At 37.3% G+C, this 20525-nt stretch overlaps 1 protein-coding gene across 3 annotated transcripts in view; it reads right to left on the reverse strand.

Annotated features, from left to right (window-relative positions):
• MINDY2 (MINDY lysine 48 deubiquitinase 2) overlaps window positions 1-20525 on the reverse strand; it is a 77252-nt gene that overhangs the window by 33912 nt on the left and 22815 nt on the right. For all 3 annotated transcript variants that reach the window (XM_055537820.1, XM_055537819.1, XM_055537821.1), the window contains exons 3-4: window positions 13814-13878; window positions 7373-7531 (exon numbers count right to left, since the gene is read on the reverse strand). In XM_055537820.1, coding sequence (XP_055393795.1) covers window positions 7373-7531; window positions 13814-13878 — 224 coding nt within the window. The remainder of the gene's footprint in view (window positions 1-7372; window positions 7532-13813; window positions 13879-20525) is intronic.

A 20525-nucleotide genomic window follows, 5' to 3' on the forward strand; every position in this document is an offset into this window, starting at 1 on the left:
GGAATTCTGAATACTATCTTTTCAACTTTCCTGTAAATCTAGAATTAGTCAAAAATAAAAAGTTCATTAATTTTTTGAAAAGAATATATGTTTATTAGGTTATCTTTTCTGCTTCTATCAATTACAGTGAAAAGTATTGTAAAAGCTTCCAGTATGGCAAATTTATTTCTTCTTATTAAATTCTGCTTTATGTACTTGGAGCTTATGTTATTTGTTGCATACAAATTCTGTTTTCCATTGTTAAAAACTGATCTTGACTCTCTGTGGCGATTCCCACTGAGTTCAAGGAATAGTCAATCAGAGTATTTATTTTCTAGGTGCCTCCAGACACATACACATTTGAAATGATTATATCTTCTTAGTAAATTAAACATTCTGTCAATAGTAATACTTTTTGACTCAAAAGTCTATTCTTTCTGATATTACTATTGGTACATCAGTTTTCTTTAGATTAGCAATGTATGGCATCTCTTTTATCTCTTTTTTATTTGCAATTATTCTGTGTAACTTCAGACTATTTTATATATGTCTCTTGTAACAGCAAATATACATATTTTAATCTGACCTCAGAATCATTGACTTTTAACTAGAGCATTTAGTCCTATTGATATTACTACAATTATTCATATATTTGAATATATTAAATCTACCGTTCTCTCTTTCCCATCAGCTCTACATTTCTTTACCTCTCCTTTCTTCTTTTTGGATTAAACTTCCCCCTTTTACTAATCCAGAAGTTATGTACTATGTTTTCTATTCTTTTCATGTTTACTCTAAAGGAGCATTATCCATCAGCACATGCTGTAATAATGGAAATATTCTAAATCTTTGTTGCCCAGTAAGAAATTCACTAGTCACAGGTGGCTACTGAGCAATTTAAAGTGTGTCTAGTGAAACTTAGGAAGTAAATATTTAATTAAATTTAACTAGCCATATTTGGTTACCATATTGGACAGAGAAGTTATAAGAACTATAATATCGAACCTTATCATATCAAACTTAGAACTTAATATTCTCTTCTTGATCAATTAATTCTAGGCCTTTAGAAAACTTTACCCTTCACCCAGCTTATATTATTATTTTTGCATATGCTAATGTTTTTAAACTGTAAAAGATGATGTTATTATTTAATATAGTCAACAATGATTTTAATTTATCATGTTATTTTCTTTCCACTCACTCTTCCATCTGGGATAACTTTCTCTCTTTTCAAAATCCTTGTTCAGAATTTCCATAAATAATGGTCTACTGGCAGGAAACTATCTTAATTCAATTAATCTAAAAATGACTTTACAGACTTCCCCGGTGGTTCAGTCGCTAAGAATGCAACTCAACACAAGGGAGCCCAGGTTAGATCCTTGGTCAGGGAACTAGATCCCACATGCTGCAATTACGAGTTCGCATGATGCAACTAAAGATCCCACATCTAAGACTTGGCACAGACAAATAAATAAATAAATATTTTTTTAAAAGATGAAGCCAATCTTAAAAATGATTTTATTTCTCTCCATTCTTGAGAGATAATTTTTCTGGGAACAGGAAATAGGCTAGCATTTGCCTTCTTTCAGCACACTGAAAGTACGATTTTCACTATCATCTGGCTTCCAATGTTGTGCTTAAAGAATTAATTATCAATAATGGAGAAATACCTTCTCAGTGGCTGGATTAGTGTCCATCTGGGGCAGCGACTGAGAGCGCCAAGCTGAGACGGCGCAGGAGCGACTGAGAGGAGCTACCCCATGCCCAAGGTCAGGGGCAGCGGCTGAGAGGAGATATCCCTTGTCCAAGGTAAGGAGCAGCAGCTGCGCTTTGCTGGAGCAGCCGTGAAGAGATATCCCACATCCAAGGTAAGAGAAACCCAAGTAAGAGGTTAGGTGTTGTGAGAGGGCATTAGAGGGGAGACACTGAAACCATAATCACAGAAAACTAGCCAATCTGATCACACGGACCACAGCCTGTCTAACTCAATGAAACTAAGTCATACCCTGTGGGGCCACCCAAGACAGTCGGGTCATGGTGGAGAGGTCTGACATACTGTGGTCCACTGGAGAAGGGAATGGCAAACCACTTCAGTATTCTTGCCTTGAGAACCCCATGAACAGTATGAAAAGGCAAAAAGATAGGACACTGAAAGATGAATTCCCCAGGTTGGCAGGTGTCAATATGCTACTGGAGATCAATGAAGAAATAACTCCAGAAAGAAGGAAGGGATGGAGCCAAAGCAAAAACAATACCCAGTTGTGGCTGTGACTGGTGATAGAGGCAAGGTCCGATGCTGTAAAGAGCAATATTGCATAGGAACCTAGAATGTTAGGTCCATGAATCAAGGCAAATTGCAAGCGGTCAAACAGGAGACAGCAAGAGTGAACATTGACATTCTAGGAATCAGGGGACTAAAATGGACTGGAATGAGTGAATTTAACTCAGATGACCATTATATCTACTACCGTGGACAGGAATCCCTTAGAAGAAATAGAGGAGCCATCATGGTCAACAAAAGAGTCCGAAATGCAGTACCTGGATGCAATCTCAAAAACAACAGAACTATCTCTTTTCGTTTCCAAGGCAAACCATTAATATCACAGTGATCCAGCCTATGCCCCGACCAGTAACGCTGAAGAAGCTGAACAGTTCTATGAAGACCTACAAGACCTTTTAGAACTAACACCCAAAAAAGATGTCCTTTTCATTATAGGGGACTGGACTGCAAAAGTAGGAAGTCAAGAAACACCTGGAGTAACAGGCAAATTTGGCCTTGGAGTACAGAATGAAGCAGGGCAAACAAAGGCTAATAGAGTTTTGCCAAGAGAATGCACTGGTCATAGCAAACACCCTCTTCCAACAACACAAGAGAAGACTCTACATATAGACATCACCAGATGGTCAACACCAAAATCAGAATGATTATATTCTTTGCAGGCAAAGATGGAGAAGCTCTATACAGTCAACAAAAACAAGACCAGGAGCTGACTGTGGCTCAGATCATGAACTCCTTATTGCCAAATTCAGACTGAAATTGAAGAAAGTAGGGAAAACCACTAGACCATTCAGGTATGACCTAAATCAAATCCCTTATGATTATACAGTAGAAGTGAGAAATAGATTTAAGGGACTAGATCTGATAGACAGAGTGCCTGATGAACTATGGACGAAGGTTCATGACATTGTGCAGGAGACAGGGATCAAGACCATCCCCATGGAAAAGAAATGCAAAAAAGCAAAATGGCTGTCTGAGGAGGCCTTTCAAATAGCTGTGAAAAGAAGAGAAGGGAAAAGCAAAGGAGAAAAGGAAAGATATTTCTATTTGAATGCAGAGTTCCAAAGAACAGCAAGGACAGATAAGAAAGCCTTCCTCAGCGATCAATGCCAAGAAATAGAGGAAAACAACAGAATGCGAAAGACTAGAGATCTCTTCAAGAAAATTAAGTATACCAAGGGAACATTTCATGCAAAGATGGGCTCGATAAAGGACAGAAATGGTATGGACCTAACAGAAGCAGAAGATATTAAGAAGAGGTGGCAAGAATACACAGAAGAACTGTACAAAAAAGAGCTTCACGACCCAGATAATCACGATGGTGTGATCACTCACCTAGAGCCAGACATCCTGGAATGTGAAGTCAGGTGGGCCTTAGGAAGCCTCACCATGAACAAAGCTAGTGGAGGTGATAAAATTCCAGTTGAGCTATTTCAAATCCTGAAAGATGATGCTGTGAAAGTGCTGCACTCAATATGCCAGCAAATTTGGAAAACTCAGCAGTGGTCACAGGACTGGAAAAGGTCAGTTTTCATTCCAATCCCAAAGAAAGGCAATGCCAAAGAACGCTCAAACTACCGCACAATTGTACTCATCTCATACGCTAGTAAAGTAGTGCTCAAAATTCTCCAAGCCAGGCTTCAGCAGTACGTTAACCGTGAACTTCCAGATGTTCAAGCTGTTTTCAGAAAAGGCAGAGGAACCAGAGATCAAATGGCCAACATCTGCTGGATCATGGAAAAAGCAAGAGAGTTCCAGAAAAACATCTATTTCTGCTTTATTGACTACGCCAAAGCCTTTGACTGTGTGGATCACAAGAAACTGTGGAAAATTCTGAAAGAGATGGGAATACCAGACCACCTGACCTCCTGACAGGAAGCACCAGTTAGAACTGGACATGGAACAACAGACTGGTTCCAAATAGGAAAAGGAGTACATCAAGGCTGTATACTGTCACCCTGCTTATTTAACTTATATGCAGAGTACATCATGAGAAACGCTGGGCTGGAGGAAACACAAGCTGGAATCAAGATTTCCGGGAGAAATATCAATAACCTCAGATACGCAGATGACACCACCCTTATGGCAAAAAGTGAAGAGGAACTAAAAAGCCTCTTGATGAAAGTGAAAGTGGAAAGTGAAAAAGTTGGCTTAAAGCTCAACATTCAGAAAATGAAGATCATGGCATCTGGTCCCAACACTCCATGGGAAATAGACGGGGAAACAGTGGAAACAGTGAAAGACTTTATTTTGGGGGGCTTCAAAATCACTGCAGATGGTGATTACAGCCATTAAATTAAAAGATGCTTACTTCTTGGAAGGAAAGTTATGACCAACCAAAAAATAAAGACATTACTTTGCCAACAAAGGTCTGTCTAGTCAAGGCTATGGTTTTTCAGTGGTTATGTATGGATGTGAGAATTGGACTGTGAAGAAAGCTGAATGCCGAAGAATTGATGCTTTTGAACTGTTGTGTTGGAGAAGACTCTTGAGAGTCCCTTGGACTGCAAGGAGGTCCAACCAGTCCATCCTAAAGGAGATCAGTCCTGGGTGTTCTTTGGAAGGCCTGATGCTAAAGCTGAAACTCCAGTACTTTGGCCACCTCATGCGAAGAGTTGACTTGTTGGAAAAGACCCTGATGCTGGGAGGGATTGGGGGCAGGAGGAGAAGGGGACGACAGAGGACGAGTAGGCTGGATGGCATCACCGACTCGATGCAGATGAGTTTGGGTAAACTCTGGGAGTTGGTGATGGACAGGGAAGCCTGGCATGCTCAATTTATGCGGTCGCAAAGAGTCGGACACGGCTGAGCGACTGAACTGAACCATCCAGAGAATCACATTTATTGCAAGATAATTATTTGCAGTACACATATTCAAAGAATAGAAAGAATCAGCCAGTGTGAGGAGATATTTCATAGAAGCCTATGGATTTTAAGCTTTTGCCATGTTCTTTTTTCTTTCTCAGCATTAGAATCCTTCAGTCATGAAACAAGTAAGTAAAAATAGATAAAAAGCACAGCTTTGTGCAGACCAGAAAAATCTGATGAACAATTTGTATCCTACATTAGAGTATACTTTTCTTTAAGCATATGAATTCAACTGTTTGCCAGACAATATGCAGCTATACAGTCAGAGGGATGATTTCAATCCAGTTGATTAAGTTCCTTAGGCCATAAGTTCATTTTTGTCAAGTTCTAGGTTCTCTGGCACTGCCATTTTCCAGGACACAACATGATTTACCTTGGAGGATTCAGATGCTGGACATCTTTAGACTTTTCAGTGATGTTCTCAAGAGTCAGAGTGCCAAAATAAACAAACAGATGTCTGCTTACAGCAAGCCTTTCACTGCTCAGAAATACCAGTTACCTTTACCAAAGGACAGGGATGAAGAAACACTACCAAATCTTTGCTATATGATCTCTCTGTCTCTGTAGGTAATACAAGCATGAATGTTTCATCAGTTAATATTTACTGAGAATCTACTATGTGCCAGGCACTGTTCTTAACAATAAGAGCCTAGCCTTCACAAAACATACACTCTACTGGGAGATGACAGTCAATCAAGTAAATAAACAATTCTAGATAATGACTTGGGAAAAGGAAGGTGACTAACTTCAACAAGGGAAGGCCTCTCTAACAAGATGATATTTGATCTAAGACCTGAATAATGAGACCAGAAATGGAAAGATCTGGGAGAACAATGTGTTAGGGCAGGAAAACAGTGTTCCATAGTGGGCAATCAGCTAGTACAAAAACCTGAGCTAGAAACAAGCTCTGTATATCTCAAAAATAGCAAGGCAGCTGGTGTTGTTGGAGGCCAGTAAAAAGGTGCGAAGTTGGACATGAGGCAGAGTTTAGATTATGCAGTGTATCATAAAAATTCTAATAAAGATTTTATATCTTATTATAAAGAATGAAATAATGCCATCTGCAGCAACATGGATGAACCCAGAGATTGCCATATTAAGTGAAGTAAGTCAGATAGAGAAAGATATATGATATCACTTATACATGGAATCTAAAAAAAAATGGTGCAAATTGACTTATTTACAAAACAGAAAGAGAGTCACAGATGTAGGAAACAAACTCATGATTACCCGGGCTGGAAGGGGAAGGAGGGATAAATTGGGAGACTGAGAGACTGACATATGTACACTACTTTATATAAATAAATTAGTAATAAGGGCCTGCTGTATAGTATAAAGAACTCTACTCAGTACTCTATAATGGCCTATATGGGAAAAGAATCTAACAAGGAGCAGATATATGTATAATTGACTACATGTCCCTGTAAACCTGAAACTAACACAAGACTGTAAATCAACTATACTCTAATAAAAATTGAAAAAAAAAAAAAAAGATTTTGTATCTTATTCTAGTTACAATGGAGACTTCTGATGAAAGGAGTAGGGTGCAGGGATAAAGGGGAGGATTTATTTCACAAAGATCATTCTGAGTGCCAAGACAATTCACTGCTGGGAAGAATAATCTTTTCAACAAATGAGACTGAGACAACTGAATATCCACATGCAAAAGAATAATGTTGGATTCCTTCCCCAAACCACATACACAAATCAACTCAAAATGTATCAAACTCCTAAATGTAAGCACTAAAAGTTTATACTTTATACTTACATACTTTATATATTATAAATATAGAAAAAACTCTTAGAACCCAGTAACAAAAAGACAAATAGCCCAATTAAAACTGGCCAAGAGATTTGCAGATATTTCTCTAAAGATATACAAATGGCTAATACGCACATGGAAAGATAATCAACAACATTAGTCATTAGAGAAATGCAAACAAATCCACAATGAGATACAACTTTACACCTACTAGGATGGCTACAATCAAAAACATAGACAATAACAGGTGTTGGTGAGGATGTGCACTCAGCTCTGTAGCTGGCCTCTAACTCCATGAAATTATAGTCAGAAGTCTTGAGCAGATTTAGCAATCTAGAGGACTGTGCTCTTAACCTCACAATGTGGCTAATTCCACATAAAAACACAAAAATATAAATATCAGAAAATGTAAACCTAGATTCCTTTGCCAAATTAATAAATTTTTACTACATTTGTGTTCATATAATTTAATATTTTGTACTTACCTGAGGGTCCACTAACCATCCATGATACAAAGGAATATCAAGAAGATCAAATACTATGCATTCTGGTGTATATTCAAACACTCGAACACCAGTGAATTTTACATTTACATCCAAGCCTGTCTGTAGTTTGTGCAATACTGCCATAGCATCACTCATATTCTGAAAATAGAAAGGGGAAGAGAAAAAAATGAGAAAAACAACAACAAAAAAAGATATTTAAATACAAGTACATTTACTACAAATTTTCCACTTTATCCAATTTATTCATCCTTTCCATTTTTAAGTACCTACTATGTTTAAGGGGCTTCCCTGGTGGCTCAGATGGTAAAGAGTCTGCCCACAGTGTGGGAGACCCAGGTTTGATTCCTAGTTTGACTACGCCAAAGCCTTTGACTGTGTGGATCACAACAAACTGTGAAAATTTCTTAAAGAGATGAGAATACCAGACCACCTTACCTGCCTCCTGAGAAACCTGTATGCAGGTCAAGAAGAAACAGAAACGGACATGGAATAACAGATTGATTCCAAATTGGCAAAGGAATACATCAAGGATATATATTGCCATCCTGTTTAACTCACATGCAGAGTACATCATGTGAAATGCAGGGTTGGATGAAGCACAAGCTGGAATCAAGATTGCCAGGAGAAATATCAATAACCTCAAATATGCAGATGACACTACCCTCATGGCAGAAAGTGAAGAAGAACTAAAGAGCCTGTTGACGAAAGTGAAAGAGGAGAGGGAAAAAGTTGGCTTAAAACTCAACATTCAAAAAACTAAGATTATGAGTTCACAGCAAATAGATGGGAAACAATGGCAACAGTGAGAGACTTTATTTCCTTGGGCTTCAAAATCACTGCAGATGGTGACTGCAGCCATGAAATTAAAAGACGCTTGCTCCTTGGAAGAAAAGCTATGACCAACCCAGACAGCATATTAAAAAGCAGAGACATTGCTTTGCCGACAAAGGTCCGTGTAGCCAAAGCTATGGTTTTTCCAGTAGTCATGTATGGATTTGAGAGTTAGACTATAAAGAAAAGCTGAGAGCTGAAGAATTGATATTTTTGAACTGTGGTGTTGGAGAAGACTCTTGAGAGTCCCTTGGACTGCAAGGAGATCAAACCTGTCCATCCTAAAGGAAATCAGTCCTGAATATTCATCGGAAGTACTGATGCTGAAGCTGAAACTCCAATACTTTGGTCCCCTGATGTGAAGAGCTGACTCATTTGAAAAGCCCCGGATTCTGGGAAAGATTGAAGGCAGGAGGAGAAGAGGACAACAGAGGATGAGATGGTTGCATAGTATCACCAACTGAATGGACATGAGTTTGAGTAAGCTCCGGGAGTTGGTGATGGACAGGGAAGCCTGGCGTGCTGCAGTCCATGGGTTGCAAAGAGTTGGACAGGACTGAGCGATTGCACTGAACTATGTTACAGGCATTAAATATGAGTTCTAAAGATAAAACAGTGGACAAAACAAAGTTCTTAATCTCATGGAACTAACAGTCTACTAATGAGAGAAAAATACATAAATTATAATATAAAGTTAAGTATTAATAAGAAGAACTGGATAGGATAAAGGTATACAGAGTGAGAGGGGAGAGGGATCTATGTTTAGACCAGGAAGTTCAAAGACAAAAGTTTCTAGTCAAAGAGAAAGGCCTCTCCCACTTCCAGGTATATTCCTAAAAGAATCAAAAGCATCATCTTAACGACATAGGTGTACACCTATATTCACTGCAGCATTATTCACAACAGCCAAGAGGTGCATGTAGCTCAAATGTCCATTAGCAGAAAAATGGATAAAGGAAACATGTTTTATATATATATATATATACACACACACACACACACACACACAATGGAATAAAGAAGGAAATTTTATTACATGTTACAACATGGATGAAACTTGAGGACATTATGCTGAGTGAAATAAGCCACTGCAAAGAACAAATATTATGTGACTCCACTTAGATGAGATATCTAGAGTAGTCAAAATCATGGAAATAGAAAGTAAAATGGTAGTTGTCAGGGGCTGGAAGGAGATCTGGGGAGTTGTTCAATTAGTATAGAATTTTAGTTTTACAAGATGAAACTATTTTAGAGATCTGTTACACAAGAATATAAATACAGTTAACATTACACTTAATGGTTAAGAGAAAAAAAAAATGGTTAAGAGTAAATTTTATGTTTTTTTAACCACAATTTAAACAAAAGAAAGAAAAAGAAATCAGCTATCAAGCCATGAACAGACATGGAAAAAATTTAAATGTACATTACAAAGTGAAAGAAGCCAATATGAAATGTATTGTATGATTCCACATGACACAAACAATGGGAAAAGGCAAAACGATGGAGACAGTAAAAAGATCAGTGGAGGAGGGAGGGATGTAGTGGCAAAGCACTGAGGATTTTTAAGGCAGAGAAACTATTCTGTATGATACTATAATGGTGATACACGTCATTATATATTTGTCAAAACCCAAAGAATGTATGGGAAGATCCCCTAGAGAACGGAACAGCTACCCACTCCAGTATTCTGGCCTGGAGAATTCCATGGACTATATAGTCCACTGGGGTTGTAAAGAGTCTGACATGACTGAGACACTTTCAAAGAATGTATAAACACCAAGAGTGAACCCTAATGTAAACTATGGACTTTGGGTAATAATTCTGTATCAGTGTAAATGGTGGGAGGTGAAGTCTGTGAAAAAGAGGCTCAATCACAAAGGCTTATTGGTCAAATCAGTGTCATTCTGTCCATACCAGGTTTCTCATTAAACATGGTCATGTAAGTGTGTAATGAAGACTATTTTAAAACATGTTTTTCTTTTGAACTGTGGTGTTGGAGAAGACTCTTGAGAGTCCCTTGGACTGCAAGGAGATCCAACCAGTCCATTCTGAAGGAGATCAGCCCTGGGATTTCTTTGGAAGGAAAGATGCTAAGGCTGAAACTCCAGTACTTTGGCCACTTCATGTGAAGAGCTGACTCATTGGAAAAGACTCTGATGCTGGGAGGGATTGGGGGCAGGAGGAGAAGGGGACGACAGAGGATGAGATGGCTGGATGGCATCACTGACTCGATGGACGTGAGTCTGGGTGAACTCCAGGAGTTGGTGATGGACAAGGAGGCCTGGCGTGCTGCGGTTCACAGAGTTGCAAAGAGTCGGACACGACTGAGCAACTGAACTGAACTGAACTGAAGCATTTTAATATATTAAATATGGACAGAAGTATAGAGGGTATATCTGATGGAACAAATAAAATTCAATATAGAAAATCTGATAAAATTTTATTAGATCTATACTGTTAATCAGATACTGTGCTACATACTAAAGATATAAAATAGGCTATAGACTATAGCCTACTGGAGGGCTAATAGTAGAATGGCTGAACATGAAATAAACCCTTTTATATTACAATTAGGGACTCTCTGAAATCTGGAAAGGACAAATTTAGGTCATAAGAAAAGTTTTACCAGTTAACTTACAAAATTCTATCATAAGAGACAACACAGACTAAAAAACAGAAATTAATCAAATGTTTTAAATTTATGAGTGAGGAATTTACAACAGGATAACACTATTATAGAGTTTTTGGGTTTTTTCCGTTTCACCTCTCTCTAACAATTGTAATACCCTGAAACACTTATTTTCTCAGTCTTCCCTAAAGTTGAACCTTTGAAAACAATCAGCTCACATTTTTTTCCTTTCAGTGTTTTAAAACTTTGCCTAAAGCCATAACAATGATGAATGTGGGAAAATATGAATGAATATGAGCCACTGTAGGACTGCGGATTTACTACTACTGATTTTTTCTGCTATTTGTTAAATTCTTGGTTGCCAATCACCCAATTTTCTTCAAGGGGGAATATAATTTCAAGTTTACACCTATATATATCTTCTACATTTAAAATAGATTATATAATATTAAAATCACTAAATTAATATAACTAATAATCTCCATAAAGAATAAAACTGATATAAATAAATCTATAAACAAAGAGTTTGAAAGAGTATTTTGCCATTTTGTTCCTAAATTCATATTATGATAATTAACATAAAATATAAATTAGGGAAGGGTGCTGATAAAAGGATTACTACTTCTTTAAAGCCAATAGTTCAACTGCTTCTTAGAATTTTTCTTAAAGGTACTGTTAATGTGGTGAAATTTTAAATTTAAACATAAGATATATTTTTAAAATATATTTGCAGTCATATAAAAATCTGTCATAAACATATAGTATTTTGTTTATATTGCAACTTCTGGTAAGGATTTTAAATCAGGAAGACTGAAGTTCTGCACTGGTCTTTTCAAATTTAGGCTTGAACATTTCTGCTCACACAAAATTATACAAAAAGATTATTGTTATACCATACCTGTGGAGCATTAAATACCAGCTTAGACTCAATTTTATCAGCTTGGCACTAACCCTGATGCTGGGAAAGATTGAGGGCGGGAGGAAAAGGGGACGACAGAGGATAAGATGGTTGGATGGCATCACTGACTCAATGGACATGGGTTTAGGTGGACTCCGGGAGTTGGTGATGGACAGGGAGGCCTGGCGTGCTGTGGTTCACAGAGTTGCAAAGAGTCGGACACGACTGAGTGACTGAACTGAACTGAACTGAAGATACTATTCTCAAAACGAATGGTAATTCAATCACAATACCTTATAGTTTTAGAACTTATTTTAAACACGGTACTTTTTGTCTGACATGTTGATAAGAAATGCAAGTGGCTATCAGTGTTTGTTTCAACTTTGAAACAAAACTTCCAGTCGTTTTTCAAGAGTCCAAATCATCTTAATGGAAGCACATCCTGAGACTGCAAGACAAGACTTGAAACAAAGTGCTGGTATCATTTGTAAATACTTTGCACTCAAGATTTTCTCAGGTCTGTGCAACAGAAATGGACTAAATTTTGAGGTTGATATGAAACTACAACTATGATCTGTAATTTCTAATTTCAAGTTTTTGTATTAATAGCCTTACTGATTTCAATAAGAACTGATACAAACTTGATAAATGATACAAGTTTAACCATATCACTTTACACTTATAAAATATTCACTGGCTTTATAAATTGAAGGTTAACATAAGATTTCATTTGAAAACAAGTTTCTACTGTGAAAAATGTTTGGAAATCCTTGCTTTAAGTTACGAATTCCAATAGAACTGAAATGACTTAGTATACCTATTTGGCTTTAACTACAGATTTCCTGGAGGAGAACATGGCACCCCACCCCAGTATTCTTGCCTGGAGAATGCCATGGGCAGAAAAGCCTGGCAGGTTATAGTCCATGGGGTTGCACAGAGTAGGATACAACTGAGGCGACTTAACACACACACAGATTTCCTACCTTACACAGTGATTCAATGTAACATACTAGCTTTTCGATCTTATTAGGACTAGATTATCTAACATTCAAATTCAAGAAATTTTGCAATATTGAAATGAGTTTTCTTTTTGCTATCTGGACACTGGTGAAAGTACGAATAAGGGTTACTTTGAAAGTGAACTTATATAAAGGTTCCAGTGATATGTTTCTTCCCTAGCTGATACGTCTTCCACTGTAAGAACCTGTGTTCTTCTTGCCTTCTACTGTCAAACAAAGGAAGCATACTGAAGAAAATGAAGCTCTGCTTGCTTACTTCCAGCTCCAGTAATTTTGAGCCTAGTGGTCCCCTCATGTATTACAGAATAGTATCTCCAAAGAACATGCCAAACAATGTAAACACATTCAAACAAAAGTTCCAATGATATGTTTCTTCCCTGGCTGATACTTCTTCCACTGCAAGAACCTGTGTTCTTCTTGCCTTCTTTTGTCAAACAAAGGAAGAATACTGAAGAAAATGAAGCTCTTCTTGCTTTCTTCCAGCTCCAATAATTTTGAGCCCAGTGGTCCCCACCTATATTACAGAATAGTATCTCAAAAGAATGTGCCAAACAATGTAAACACACTGAAACTATGAAATAGAAGATTTAGTCCTAATGGCATACCCTAGACATCATTTGCTGAATGATTTCCAAAATATAACTTAATTGTAAAATATAAACAAATGAGGGAAGAGGAATCAATAACAAATTCAATTCACTTGAAAGTCAATTTTTTCAAGGAAAATACTAGGTCATGATTCTTCATAGGTATGTAGAATGGTGTCCATATTTCTTTCTTCATGTTATATGGTTTAGTCACCAAGTCGTATTCAACTTTTGTGACCCCATGGACTATATATAGGTTCATATAAAAGAGAGATAAGCAAAGTATGGCCTGTGGGTCAAATATGGCTATGGGCTGAAAATGGTTTTTACATTTTTAAAAGTGCGTAAAAAAAAAAGAAAACAAAGAATATGCCTGAAAAGCCATTGATAGTGACCAATGAATATATGCATAAGGGCAAATTACCTATTTTAATATAACAAAAATTGGGTTGTTACCTGCTCATAGTTTAAACGCTGAATTTCTGAAATTTCTTTTGGCTTTGTATCAAGCATGTAATCTCCTGTAAAAAGAAATTGTAAAGTTGCCTTTTAAAAATATCACTTTTTTTCTAATTACAAAGGTAATGTATTTAAATTATAATCTGTAACAATAAGTAACATAAAAAAGAGCCCCCGCCCAATTCTATTCAGAGAAAATTATCAGAGAAAATCACTGTTAACTGTTAGCTAAGATCTCATATTTTTTTCAGCGTACATCCTATGTTTTGAATTTATTTTTCTTCCTTCATGAGCATCTTTCCATGTCACTACAATAAAACTCTAAAAGGCTTTACAAAGTTTCACGGATATCAGCAATATAATTATTACCCCAATACCTTTCCAAGAATGGGTGTTATCAGTCTTTTTCACGGATATCAGCAATATAATTGTTACCCCAATACCTTTCCAAGAATGGGTGTTATCAGTCTTCTGAATGTTGTTTTTCTTAGAAGTAAACAAAAACTTTTTTGCATTTAAGAAATTGATATATTAGTGATTACTAGTAGGGAGAGGGAAAGGAGAAAGGCAAGAAAGTGGTATGGAATTGAGATACAAAGTACTATGTATAAAATAGATAAGCAACAAGGATATATTGTATAGCACAGGGAATTATAGCCACTATTGTATAATTTTAAGTGGAGTATAATCTGTAAAGATACCAAATCACTAGGCTGTACATCTGAAACTATTGTAAACCAACTATTCACCCCTCCAAATTGATATCTTTTTATACATGTATTTTTATTTGGTATCACCTTTTTTATATATAAATGACTTTTAGTATACGTGACACTTTTTAAATATATATAGCATCATTTTAATATATGCAGTACCTTTTGATCTATGTTTTGCTTTTTAAAATATATATTAGTTATATACACTTTTCTTCAAATTGCCTGCCTATACACCAAAATCACTGCAGATGGTGCAGCCATGAAATTAAAAGACGCTTACTCCTTGGAAGGAAAGTTATGATGAACCTAGGTAGCATATTCAAAAGCAGAGACATTACTTTGCCAACAAAGATCCGTCTAGTCAAGGCTATGGTTTTTCCAGTAGTCATGTATGGATGTGAGAGTTGGACTGTGAAGAAAGCTGAGCGCCAAAGAGTTGATGCTTTTGAACTGTGGTGTTGGAGAAGACTCTTGAGAGTCCCTTGGACTGCAAGGAAATACAACCAGTCCATGCTGAAGGAGATCAGCCCTTTGGAAGGAATGATGGTAAAGCTGAAACTCCAGTACTTTGGCCACCTCATGTGAAGAATTGACTCGTTGGAAAAGACTCTGATGCTGGGAAGGATTGGGGGCAGGAGGAGAAGGGGACGACAGAGAATGAGATGGCTGGATGGCATCACTGACTCGATGGACGTGAGTTTGAGTGAACTCCGGGAGTTGGTGATGTACAGGGAGGCCTGGTGTGCTGCAATTCATGGGGCTGCAAAGAGTCGGACATGACTAAGCGACCGAACTGAACTGAACTGTTGAACTATAAAAACTCTTTTTCAATTAGAGAAATGAGAACATTTCCTGTTAAATGTGTGGTACATTATTTTTTTCTCCATATTGGCTTCTGACTTTATGATGGTGCTTTTTTGCCTATTTTTCACTGCATAGAAATATTTAATTTTAATATAGTCATATTCTTCTATTACAGCTTCTGAGCTTGACGTTATGTTTAGAAAGATTTTCACCTCTTCAGAGTATATGAACATTCACATATACTTTCTTCATGTAATTTTATGGGTTTTTTTTTAATGTTTAAGTCTTTACGTTATCTGGAATTAATTTTTATATAAACAGTGATATAACCAGCTTCTCAGCCTCCCAAACCACTAACAAGTTGATAAATTGCTTTTATATAACTTTTATTTTCAAATTCAAAATAAACTTCCAAAGACTGTAGCCAGTACTCTTTCAATCTCTCCAATTTTGATAATCAAAGAATTCCTATAAACATCAATATATTATTATCTGTGGGTTTATTTAGAATTTTAAGACAGCAAAATCTAATAACAATTTTATTCTACCAAAGGTAAAGGAACTCCAAAAATACTAAATTCATTCATTCACAGAAATATATAAGCAAGTATATTTAACAAATATTTTTTAAACCTTACTATAACTGGCACACTGTATATTTACATGTTGAAATTTTAATATAGCACTTAACTGAAAACTACATTGAGTAAATTTTATACATTATTTACGCAAATAATTGAGATCATATTTGCTATACTTTGATCCTATATTTCATTTAAGTTCTGTAATTATCCTTATAAAACACTGTAGTGTCTGTTTTTCTAACATTTTAGCAGGGTCAGGATGCAGAATATTATATAATTCAATACTAAATGACCCTAGGTATGCTATCATAGATTAAAGCTTATGTGTTAAGAGTATAATAATTATTGGGAAAGACTCAGATAAGCAACTTCTCTTTTCCTGAGGTCAGAAAAGATTTTGACAAGAAAAGAATGGCCTCACTAAGGGAGGCAGCCTCTTTGACGGACCCTACTGCCTGGTATTCATACCTCTGTATAATCCCCTTCCCTTGACTGTGGACTGGACTCACTTCCAGTGAACAAAATACAACAGAATTAATGAAATGTCACTTACAAAATTAGAAAAGAAAATATTGTGTCTTTCATTATGGTGCTCTCTCACTTGCTCACTCTGAAAAATGCCACGTGTCATGCTCTGAGCTGCCTTATGGGAGAGGCCGTGGCAAGCAACTGAAGGAGGCCTCTGGCCACAGTCAGTGAGAAACTGAGGACCTCAGTCCAATGACCTGTGAGGAACTGAATCCTGTCAACAACCAAGTAAGTAAGCTTAGAAGCAGATCTTCCTCAGCTGGGCCTGGAGATAAGACTGCAGCCCCAACTGACACACTGACTGCAACTGTGTAAGAGACTTTAAACGAGAGTCACTCGGCCACAGTCAGATTCCTGACCCACAGGTCAAAATTCCCATTCCCCATGGTTCCTCATCTGGGTACAGGAAAGTCTTCAATGTTTTCTTTTACAATATTTCTACTAGTGCTTGCTTATTAATGCAAAATGTCTCTGGTTCCTCCAGAGAACTTTAGTCATCTCAAGAGAACAAAATCCAAATAGCTTAGAAAACTAAACAGTTAGTTCTGGCAGAAATGGCCTTGAATAAATTTTATTTTTGGCAAGGCAGGGTTTCCAGAACCTCTCTTCTCACATCACTCTTGCTCACTTCTCCCCAACCTCCCATTAGGATCATATTACTTTCATGCTATTCCTAGTAGATGAGTACCCTCACCCAGCCTCACCCAGGACTTCCAAACCTCTTCACCTACCCCAGATCTAAACATTTCTTCATCAATTTTTCTTTTCCCTATAATTTAAAAAAATCTCTATGTCCTGCTTCTTTAGGACTTTTTACAACATAGCAGTTGGATAAATTTAAAATACCAAGATGTACTAATTATTTTCTTTCCAAGAAAAATACCATGTTAACATTTTCTCAGTGGAGTACATTTGTGCAGTTACACTGACTGTATTGTTGACAACTCCAAACAATGTGTCCATAGTACGTGATCAGTAAATATTTGCTGGGTAAGAAAAAAGAAAAAGGAAGATAGAGACAAGTAGTACAAATTTAAAATACACACCTGAGTGGTAGAAAGGGAGAAGAGATACACTTTTGAGAATACTAGCCTTTCAGCATTTAAAAAATAATACTAGAAGGTGCCCAGGTAGAGAGCACATATTATTTAACCTTTCTGAGCTTTGGTTACCTCATCTATAAAATCCAGAGGTACTATAATTTATGATGCTTTTATTGCTACTTCAGTCTTATCTTTTCCTACATCCATTCATATGCCTTCTGCTTCTGCTCACGGGTCTCTGCCATTACAACTGCATTCTTTAGGTACGGGAACCAACAGCAAAAGAGCTTATTTCGTCCCAGAAGACAGAACAGAAAAAGGCAAGTAGACTGATGGTAATAACAGCAGGAACAGGTTAGGTAAACAATATCAGTCTATGGTAGCACAGAGAGCAGAGCCAGGATGAAATAAGAAGCTGTGGAGACGTATCACAGTTTAGGTTAGCACTGTCCAATAGAAATATAATGTAAGCCATATGTAACCTCAAATTTTTAGTAGCCACATTTTTAAAAAGTAAAATGAAATAGGTAAAAAATTTTTTAAATATTTATTTGGCTGTGCCGGGTTTTAGTTGTAGCACTTGAGATCTTTGATCTTTGTTGTGGCATACAGGATCTTTAGTTGTGGCATGTGGGATCTAGTTCCCTGACCAGGAATCGAACCATGGCCCCTACATTGGGAGTGCAGAGTCTTAGTCAGTGAGCCACCAGGAAGTCCCAGAATTAGGTAAAAGTAATTTTAATACTATATTTAGTGCAGTATATTAAAAATATTATCATTTAAACACATAATCATTATAAAAATTACTGATATGTTATATTCTTTTTTGAGCTAAATCTTTGAAATCCAGTATATATTTTACACTTACAGAAAATCTCAGTTCACTCTGGCAATATCTCAAGTGCTCAAAAGCCACCTGTGGCCAGTGGCTACTATGCCCAGGTGGTGTAGGTTTAGGTGATTCTAGTCATGATATGAGAACAAAGAAAGTAGGATGGATAGTGGTTGGATATGGAAGAAATGGATAGGAAACTGGGCTCAAAAATATATGTTTTCTATATATATTAGGCATTCAAAAATCTATTGATATTTGACCACATCTGAGTTGCTATTACTATTTCCTAATCGGTCTCAACCAGACAATCCTAAAAACTACTCTTAACATGTTGTTTACTCCTCTTGAACTAAAATACATGAAGCAGCCTACCACAGTAAACTTCTCTGCCTGGCTTCCAAAACTCCTCAGTTTAGCTGTGGCCTACTAATCCAATCTCCAATCCAACTTTCTGTAACATGCAGAGTTACCAACCACATTCAAATTGTACTCAAATCACCCTTCTTCCAAATATGTCTTACAGGGGTTTCCCTGGTGGCTCAGTGGTAAAGAATTTGCCTGCCAGTGTGGGAGACAGGGGTTCGGGCCCTGATTTGGGAAGATGCCATGCCTCAAAACTACTAAGCCTGTGCTACTGAGCCCATGTGCCACAACTACTGAAGCCTGCATGCCCCAGAGCTTATGCCCCACAAGAGAAGCCACTGCGATGAGAAGCCCACTCATCACAGCTAGAGAATAGCCTCCACTCACCACAACTAGAGAAAACCCTGCACAGCAACAAAGACACAACACAGCCCCACCCCAAAAAATAAATAAAATTAAGGAAAAAAAATGCCTTACATTTTTTTACCTTGAGCTTGAGCTTAAAATAGTTTACACCTAGCCCTAAAACGATCTTTCTCCTTTTTTACAAGGGATCTAAGTATACCACCTTCTTTACAAGGATTCTAAGTATACCACAAAACCCAAGATAAGTCACATGTTCTCTACTAAACCTTTTCCTACTTTTCACCTACTTCTCATACCCATCCATAGACAAACTTCTCAGAAGTTATCTGCATTTGAGTCTTCACTTACTTATCTCTTAGATGCTCCTCAACTCACTATTTCATTTCCATCCCGTCACTCTACTGACATTGTTTCTGTGAAGGTTACAATAACTTCCATGTTGCCAAATTATGTAGAGAATATTCTCCAGTATTCAATACTCTCTTATTCTCCCTCCTAGCACTCTTCTCTTCTTGGCTTCACTGAATCACCCTCTTCTGGCTTTTCTCCTTTCTTAGTGGCTACTTCTTCCCTTACCATTCTGTCCTCTAACCTATATATTTCAGTAGGGGTGATGCTGCCCCCACAAGAGGGCAAAAACTGATTCTGGGAGGGTAGGGGCAAAAATATCTTAGATATTATAAGCGCTTGTGGCCTTCAAAGGGCCATAGAGCACGAAGAGACACACAGTATGTCTGTGGTATTAAAATTTCCTGGAGTGATTAGGACAAAGATGTCTTCAAAGGCTCCTTATGGGGACAATACTGAAAAAAAAGGTTGAGAAACACTGTTCTACCCAATTTGGGCATGCTGGGAAACTTCAGGAGACAATCCTGCACCCACTTCTCTCTTTATTCTTTCTCTCTTAATGATCTCATGTTTCCACAGATTTAAATATAATCTTTAGACTTGTGTGTGCTCATTCGCTCAGTCATGTCCAACACTTTGCGACCCCATGGACTGTAGCCTACTAGGCTCCTCTGTCATGAAATTTTCCAGGCAATAATACTGGAGTGGGTTGCCATTTCCTTCTCCAGGGGATCTTCCCATCCATGACTTCTAAATTCCTATTTTGAATTTCAACATCTTCTGGAACTCATGGTCTCTCAACAAAGCTACTAAATGTTTTTTCTTAATGTTTCCTTCGCCTTCTGCCTAAATGAAATTTGGCTCTGCCTTGATGACACTGCAGTCCTTTTAAGTGATAGCTCCTTTCTCGCTTATACTTCTTTACCAGTGAATCTGCTGGTGGCAGATATCTACTTGTTCCTTACGATCATTCTTTCCCCCTATCCTCCCTAAAACTCAGTTTTAAAACCTATGCCATGATACACTACTACCCATTATTCACCCACCTGGTTATAGTTCTCTACAAACTTTTAGGTCAATCTCTCTCATTCCTAGCTCACTATCTCTCTCTGATACAAATCC

The sequence above is a fragment of the Bubalus kerabau genome, chromosome 10, assembly GCF_029407905.1.
Source record: "Bubalus kerabau isolate K-KA32 ecotype Philippines breed swamp buffalo chromosome 10, PCC_UOA_SB_1v2, whole genome shotgun sequence".
Lineage (NCBI taxonomy): Eukaryota > Metazoa > Chordata > Mammalia > Artiodactyla > Bovidae > Bubalus > Bubalus kerabau.